This window comes from Lactuca virosa, chromosome 3 (genome assembly GCF_052849685.1).
Source record: "Lactuca virosa cultivar CGN04683 chromosome 3, Lactuca_virosa_CGN04683_v6, whole genome shotgun sequence".
Lineage (NCBI taxonomy): Eukaryota > Viridiplantae > Streptophyta > Magnoliopsida > Asterales > Asteraceae > Lactuca > Lactuca virosa.
In genome coordinates, this window is record NC_136428.1 from 18,429,478 (window position 1) to 18,438,722 (window position 9,245).

The 9,245-nt window shown below is 33.1% G+C and overlaps 1 protein-coding gene across 1 annotated transcript; it reads right to left on the bottom strand.

The window, feature by feature from the left end:
• Window positions 1-256: 256 nt before the first annotated feature.
• LOC145163320 (uncharacterized) lies at window positions 257-976 on the bottom strand. The gene is made up of 2 exons (XM_079082161.1): window positions 457-976; window positions 257-297 (listed from the first exon to the last, which is right to left on the bottom strand). Exons 1-2 carry the CDS (start codon window positions 974-976, stop codon window positions 257-259), a joined length of 561 nt encoding a protein of 186 aa, XP_078938287.1.
• Between the last annotated feature and the right edge of the window lie 8,269 nt (window positions 977-9,245).

Here is a 9,245-nt window from a genome sequence, read left to right on the forward strand (position 1 = left end):
GTATTTAGGGTTGTATGTGCACCATAGGATGTTGTAGAATGCCCAAAACCCAACAAATGTTTCATTGTGTAACCAACGAGAATGGTGTCATCCTCTTCAATATAGGGAATCGTGCTTTCAAGACACCAAAAGCACGCTCAATGACATTCCGAAGTTTTGCGTGTCCATGGTTAAATTTTTCTTTATTCGTTAATCCACGTCTTCGACGGAAATCTCCAAGCCAATACCTAACATTACGGTACGGTGCCATAAAACCTCAAATGTTTGCATAGGTGGCATCATAAAGATAATATTTATCTGTAAAAAAAACAAAAAAAAAAGTCATTTATTTTTCAAATAAAGATAAAACTATTTAAATAACCATAAATTTACCTGGAGGTGGAAGCGGGAATGGTGCATGTGGATTTGCTAATGTTTCTGATAAAATTCTAGAATCGTGTGCTATCCCTTCCTAACCGGCAACAACAAACGTAAACATCATGTTGAAGTCACATATTGCCAATACGTTTTGGTAACAATCGCCTTTTCCCCTACTTCTATATAAATCCCGTTTGTTTGCAGGGACAACAGCATGTATCAAAGTGCCATCAAGTGCACCAACTGCTCCCTTGAACACCCGCCGTAGCCTCCTATTATGTCCCGGAATGTTTGGATTCGGATTAAAAGAAGTTGGTACTATAATGTCATGTGCGAAAAGCAACATTTTGTCCAACACTTCATGAAAAAACTTATGAATTGTTTGCTTTGAGTGTTGAAATCTCCGCTTGATAATCACATAACGTTGGTTATGACCGATCATCATCAAAAACATAGCCATTTTCTCCTCAACCGACACATGTTTGCTATCCTTTAACCCGGATTTTACTTTAAAATGAGCACATAGCCGGACAAATGATTCACGGGACATGCGTAGCACTTCAAGACATTGTAGAGGATTACGGTGAAGTAACTCTAACGTAAATTCATGTCCCGTCATTTCCGAATCGTTGTCCCGCACTCGTTTGACACCCCTCTTCCAAAAGTAGCGGACGTACAAGTACATAAGAATTATGAGTAGTATCTTTTTGTCGTGATCCATTACAAACCTATTAATCAATAAAACATATAATAACATAAGATAATAATATAACATAAGATAATAACATAAGATAATAATAACAACATAAGATAATAATATAACATAAGATAATAACATAAATCTCAAGTACCAAATAACATTCAAGTAGAAAATAACCAAATAACATTCAAGTACCAAATACTACAAATAACATTCAAGTAGAAAATAACCATATAGTTCCAAAACATGCAATTAAAACCTAAAAAACTCAAACATATAAACTTAACGAACAATATTTCCATCCTTTAAAACTCCTAAACTTGTAGCTGTCATCTCGATCCATCCTCTTAATATTTGTGGATCATTAGGCAAATTTACCCACATCTCTCTAATATTCATGGTCCCTCCAAAAATGTGATACGCAGCAAATCGTAGAGGGTCTACTGGGTCTAACTCGAGCAACTCAAGCTTCTCTAAACATTGGGGAATTGTTGGCCCTTGAGTCAAATGGCGTAGAGCTTTTTGCATCTTCGGTGCTAAATCATCAGCAGTAATAGAAGCTTTAGGCGAGGCACAAGAAGGTGTATCAGGTGAGGCACTAGGAGCTCGAGGTCTAGGAGTTGAGGGTTTATCCCTTTTGTTGGGGTTACCAGAAGGTGAAGCAGCAGAAGGTGGAGGCTGAGTAAAATGTTCACTAGTATGATTGGAAAATAAATCATCCTCATCTATGTTAATGGAAGGGGCGTCCAAAAGTTGTAGTGGTGCGCCATGGAAAGAAGATGATCCATGTCCCGATGGTGTTTGGGATGTGGCATAGCTGAGATTACCAGATGCACTGTTTCCATCAAACAGTTCTGCACAGAGCTCTGGAAACAATAATGGGACGGTTTTCAAAGAAGCGGCTTTCGGATGTCCCTAAACGCAATCAATGTAACAAAAGTAATATAAGAATAAATGGCAACTATATAAACAAAATACATATAAATATGTGTGTGTGTGTGTGTGTATATATGTATACCTTTTTAAAGTCCTCCCACTCCTCATTTGTTAAGTTAAAAGTATTTGTTTGTGGATTGTAAAGATTCCAGTTTTGTTTTTTAAGTATAACCATCCTGTGTATTTGGCTTTAAGGTTATCATAGGCGTTTTTTAATTGTCGTTGATTCAAATCCACACCATACTTTTCCTTAATAGTTGTTCCTAACTTGTGTCATGATTGTTTGTGCAAACTCAAACCTTTTCTACCCACGGTTTGCACTTCTTCAATACAAGTTTGCAATAAGCATTTTGTTTGCTCATTGGTCCATGTATGTTTATCTCCCATTGCTAATAACAAAAAAAAATATAGAATACATACTTTAGCTACAAAGATTAATCATATTTCAACATAATCAACAAATAAGTTTAGCATATTCAACAACAATACATCATGAATGAACAAAAAAAACCATATAAGCAAAGATTATACAACACAATCAACAAATAAGTTTAACAATTTAAGCACAAACTTGCATATAAACATAAACTTGATCTTCATTCAAGAAATACAAGTGATAACAATTCAATAATTAAGTTAAAAAAAAACCATTTCAGCAAAGAGGTGGACCAATTCAACAAAGATTTATGATTTCAGCATGTAAACTTACATATAAGTTTATGATTTCAGCATAAATCAACATTCAACATTCAACAAATATAAATTTCAGCAGAAAATCTGTTTAAAGAACAATTATATCATAAATTTTACATTCAACAAAGATTTTAACAAATGTTGTAACATCTCAACAACAAAATCCTAACTCAAATCAAAAAATTGGTACTCAAATTCATACAATTGGTACTCAAATGCAAAAGAAATCAGAAAATTGATACTCAAATTCATACAATAGGTACTCAAATGCATAAGAAATCAGAAAAAAAAAAAAAAAAAAAAAAAAAACTTACCTGATCTTGAAACCGAGGGCAGCAAGAAATTAGAAATTTGGTACTCAAATTCATACAATTGGTACTCAAATGCATAAGAAATCAGAAAATTGGTACTCAAATTCATACAATCGGTACTCAAATCAATAAGAAATCAGAAAAAAAAAGTTACATGTTGAAGATCGAGCGCAGCAAGATGGCAGCAGCAAGCAGCAGCGGCGACCGGCGATTGAGGGGAACGGCGACCGGCCACCGGCGATGGGGTGGCAGCGGAGGCTGGAGTCGGACCACCTCTGGATCGATCGTTGGGAAGGATGCCGAGAAGAAGAAGGAGAACGAACGAGATGAGCAGCGGCGTTTTTTTGTTGTTTAGGGCATAGGGTGTTTTTTTTAGATGAGGTTAGAAGTGGTTAGAAGAGTTAAGTCCACTGCTGTGTGGGGAAGAGGACGGGAAGAGGTTTTTGAGCCCGAAGTCTGCAGAAAAACAAACTGCTGCGAACCTAAAAGTGTTGCGCGTGTGCTGCGCCACGCAGCACTAAGAGGTTAGAAGAGCTTTTTTTTTAAAACAAACACAACCTTAATGTTTCAAAAATCCGTTTATCCTTGCATACATAGTTCGTAGCCCCAGAGTTGATCCACCAAGCAACATCATCATCCTGTACATAGAATGATTCAGGAATGAATGAAACATAGTAAACATAATTCTGATTAGAATTATCAAAGTTAGTCAAAAACTGACCTCCTTTAACTTGAGCCGAAGACCCACTCACCCTTCCATTGGCTCCACTGTTTCCAGCACTATTGTTGCCTAAGTCCACACAACAATCGCGCTTGCAATTCCCAACCTGTTTGCACCTCTAACAAACCAGATCCTTTTTCTTTTTTGTTGGAGTTGCTTGGGACATGTTCCTGGTTACGTTTTCCATGTCCTTTGTGGTTCTGATTTCTTAGTTTGTTTTCAACCATATGAACCGAGGGATGTCTAGATTCAACTTTTCCTTTTGGTTTATCAGATTTTTCGCTTTCCTTCGCACGAAGAGATTCTTCAATACGAATATGAGTAGCAAGTTGAACGAAAGACAGTTCCTCCTTCTGATGTTTTAAGTTATGTTTGAAATATTTCCAAGATGGAGGAAGTTTGTCAATGATGCTTGACACAACAATGGATTCATCCATATTCATACGGCGTAGTTTAAACTGACCATATATGCCAAGGAGTTCATTGTATTGTTTAGTGACTGAACTTGTATCATCCATCTTAAAATTATTAAAATCAATGACAAGAAACTTATTGCTAGAAGCGTCCTCAGTGATGTATTTCAATTCAAGGGTGTCCCACAACTCCTTGGCATGCAAGGCTTCACTATGGATATCAAATAGAGCATTAGACATACCGTTCAGATTATGACCTTTGCAGATGTAGTCATCATTTTCCCACTTTTGTCTCCTCCTTATCTCTTCAATTGTCTCAGTAGCACCTTCCTCAACCTCCAGTGGTCTTGGAGTAGTCAGCACGTATGCTGCTTTCTGGAGTAGTCGGCATGAAGTGCATCTTCTTCTTCCAATGCCTAAAACCGACGCCTTCGAACTTTTCCAGCTTAGCAAACTTCATGGTCATCTCGCGGATTGATTCTCCCATCTCCAGAAACAAGGAATATCAGTTCGATTGTTGGAGGAATTAGGGTTTATTTTGGAGATCTGGATACCCATTGGATCGTGTGAACACTTTCCGAACTGATATTTCTAACTTATGTCTGGGTTACAAGAAATTCAGCCTAGGATAATCCAAGAGGACACTTACAAATCTAGGCACAAAAATCGTAAACCAAATTGCTAGAAGGATTCTATGTTCGTCTGAAGAAAAAGAGAGCTAATGATTGTGTGTTTTTTCTCAAAGAGAAGAGTCGTTTATTTATAATAAACGAAATTAGGGTTTGCCTCTTAGGTTTTACCTAGCGGGACCCCAGCCAGGGGCTCTGCCCCTTGGATCCCGCTAGGGGCGCTGCCCTTAAACCCCGCCAAAGGGGCACTGTCCTCGGACCCCCGACTTGTCGTCGAACCGGGTACTAATTCAATTTTATACATGAGTGCACTCTGCACATACTGGTACATATATTAAATTACAAATTATGAAGCCCCTTACCTCACATGTTAGTTCCAGTTACATAAAATGACATAGTGACACTAAAATCACCAACAATATATTTATTTTTTATATTTATATAAAAGGTAGTCATGTATTTATATTTTTATTCATGTGAAATGTATTCTATCTCTTGTTTAGTTATATTTTATTAAACATCTATATCGTGATCGTTTAGAATTCTACTACTTTTTTTAACATGAAAATATAGTTTTTCATCTTTTTATTTATTTAATTCAAATTGCATGGTCCATGCTATTATTATTATTATTATTATTATTATTATTATTATTATGTGTATACACAAGGTAGGTTCTTTCTATTTTCCATTCATATCACCCTTTGAACTAAATGTGCATACTTGAATTACATTTTGACCACTTATACTTATGATTTTGCGCATTTGTGGTTCATTGTTACTCTTTTTAACACTCAACTTTTGACAACCTGGTACTCGTAATATCGTGTAATTTAGACACCGGTTGTGGCACGAGTTTCTTGCATGGTGATGGTCTGATGGAGCGCGCAGTTGCTTTAAACATGTTTACACGTTATACTTGAAAGAAGAAGTACATGTATGTTGAAATGTCAGTTTAGTTTTTATTGCTTCACATGGTGAATAAATTAAAAAACGATTTCAAAGGGACCACAGATCAAACAAAACCGTAATGGTGCAATTCAACCTTGTAGAACATTAAGTAGAGCTTAAAACGTGACATGTGACACTGTCTAATTTACATCTAGAGATAAAATAAGATGTTTAAACACAAATAATTGAATACATTTACTAAATGTCATAGACCTCCACATGTTTCTTAAAACTTTTAGAGTTCATCATAAGTCATAACAAACTTATACTATCTCCGTCCCGAATTAATTGTCCACATTTGACTTTTTTAGTCTTTATTTTTCAAGTTTGACCTTAAATATTTTCTTTTTGATATATAATATTTGATGCAAAATATTTGAATGTATTGTATTTTAAATGTCTTTTCATTGTTATAAGTTTCATCAAGTAATATATAACTCAAATAAAAATATTTAATGTCAAAATTGAAGAAAAAAGACTCCAAAAGTCAAAAATGGACAATTAATTTGGGACGGAGGGATTATTTTTTTGGCCAAATTAAATAACACGCACCATACACGTTTCAATAGTGCATGTACTTAATAATATCACCTCATGGATTTTCGAAGAGATGCGCTCTTTTTCTCATAATGCCAATGGTATGGCTTGTTTTACGTGGTTATTGCTTTTACACCAATTAAAGTATGTTAGAAATACACCAACCAACCAACAAAGTGATGTTATGGCATGTTCGTTCTTTCAAGGTTAAAAAAACCAAATGTGTAAATCAAACAAAAGTACAAAACCTATCAACATGGCTACACATGTATATATTAGGATTAGTGTTCCCACAACAAAAAGTGAGAACTTAAATAGAACCGGTATTCAAAATGAATTTTGAACTAAATTAATTTAAATTGAACAAAATAAAGAAGGTGGGTTCGAAAATGCATATTTATTTGTTTAAATTAGTTACTAACTTTGAAATCGACACTTTTCTTATTTAAACCATTTACATCCGACCTTCAACACCTCTCGCAAGGTATTCTGCAATCTTCCCTTTTAAAATAGAAAAGTCTTGTTGCAATCTCATGTAATCGTGGCGTTCCGTTGCAAAATCAAGAAAAAATAAAAACTACATTATTATTTTATTATATTTATTCAGCAAATCAGTTTACTACATTATTTTTATATTTAGTAAATAGACTTGATTATAAAAATATTTGTTTATAATTAAGTTAAATTGTAATGTTAATTTATCTTATAATCTAGATGAACTAATGTATAATTTATTGCGTTAATATTATAAAAGATCTTTTATATATATATATATATATATATATATATATATATATATATATATATATATATATATATAAAAGTTCAATTGAGAAAATAAAAAAAAGTTGACAATGTCGGAATCATTCTCATCTAGTCATTTATTTTTGCCGCAAAAGTCTCCTACCTACCAACGGAAATGGGAAAGGAATACACATGTGTTTTACAATAAAGCATGTTTTCCTAAACTATGCTAATCATTACCTTAATATATACAAAAACATTGTTTTTTTTGTTTTTATTTTTTATTTTTAAGGAGATATTTTTATCGAAAAATGATTTTAAATACATCAAAATTCATAATTTTTTATTCTCTATAAATAGACATCCATATTAATATAGTTTTAAGATAAAATAAAAAAATGTATTTTTTTATAGTTTCAGCTCTTGTTATTCATAAATGAATCAAAATGCATCAGATTTTTACTACTCTACATTCGTTATTTACTTATAAATAAAAAATGTACGATTAATTTTTTTAGATTTAAATATCATTCATATATAAATATAACATATATAAACTCTTTACAGTTTACATCAGCTCTCGTCACATGCTATAATCACATATGAATAAAACGTGTATTAGTCTTCCTCACAAGTTATATATTCATATATTAAAAACACATTTATCATAATTTTGTTACAGTTCATTTGTTATTCATATATGAAGAAGTAGTTCAAAATTTTAAAACACGTCGTCTTTTATTAACATACTATTTATTCATATTCGAATAACAAATGAACTATAACAAAAATCTGATAAATTTTTTATTTATATATAAATATAACATATGGCGATCATTAATATACATTTTATTCATATATAAATATAACGTGTGAGGAAGATTATGTAAAAAAATATACTTTAGGTAAAAGTGTTTTATTACGTGTTATATTTATATACGAATGATACTTAAACTGTAAAAAAGTTAAACATACGTTTTATTCATATATGAATAACGAATTTATTGTAATAAAAATCTGATCGATTTTTATTCACTTATGAATAACGAGAGCTGAAACTCTAAAAAAAATAATTTTTTTATTTTATCTTAAAACTATATCAATATGGATGTCTATTTATAGAGAATAAAAAATTATGAATTTTGATATATTTAAAATAATTTTTTTGATAAAAATAGCTTTCTAAAATTCAAAAAAACAAAAAAAAATGTTTTGTGTATATTAAGGTAATATTAGCATAGTTTAAGGAAACATGTTTGGTTGGAAACCACATGTGTATCCGTTATCCATTTTCATTGGTACGCCTAAGCTTTTTGCGGCAAAACAAATGTGTGACTGAGAATGATTCCCTCATTCTCAACCTTTTTTTCTCAATTGAACCCTCATATATATATATATATATATATATATATATATATATATATATATATATATATATATATATATATATATATATATATTTCATATTCACTACATGAATAACGAGCTTTAGCGGCGACGTCGTTAGCGGCAACACCCAACATTCACGTTTGGTGTCACCGCTAAAGGTTATCGACCACGATCAAAGTGATATTATGATATGAAACCCTATCCATTGATTATGTGTCTAATCTAGCGGTTGGAACCATGATCCGTACACACCAATACCGGTGACGTGTGTCACCGCTAATATCGGGAAAAAGGCTGCAGATTATTCCCTCAAACGTGTCGCGGTTGTTGATACTCTGTTTCCGCTAATACTCGTTGCAGATTAAACCTTTCCCAACTCATTTTTCCCCTCTTATGTGTTCCTTTTTCTCTCTAATGATAATTCGACGAAGTTTAATAGATATTGTCGATTTCGTCGGATTTTCACCGACAAATCCCACAATTGAGCACCTCCACTACCGGCGACGAGATAACTCATCACTAGCGACCACCACAATACTAGCGACATGTCGTTTTCCTCCTCCCTCTTTTCTATTTTTCTTTATCTTCTCCCTAGTGGCCAAACTCATCGATTATGTCGGATTTTCTCAATTATCAACCGGAATTTGTTGCTCGCTGTTGGAATTTCTTATTGCCAGATTTTCCAACTCCATCGGAATACCATTGTTGTTGTTGGAGTACCTCCACCACCATCTTTCTCCGTCGAAGTACCGCCACCACAAGTTCTATATAATTTGTTATTTTTTTTATATGTATAATTTATATTTTGTGTGTGTATATGTGTATTTGTATGTACAATGTATATATGGAAAAAGAAAACTATTT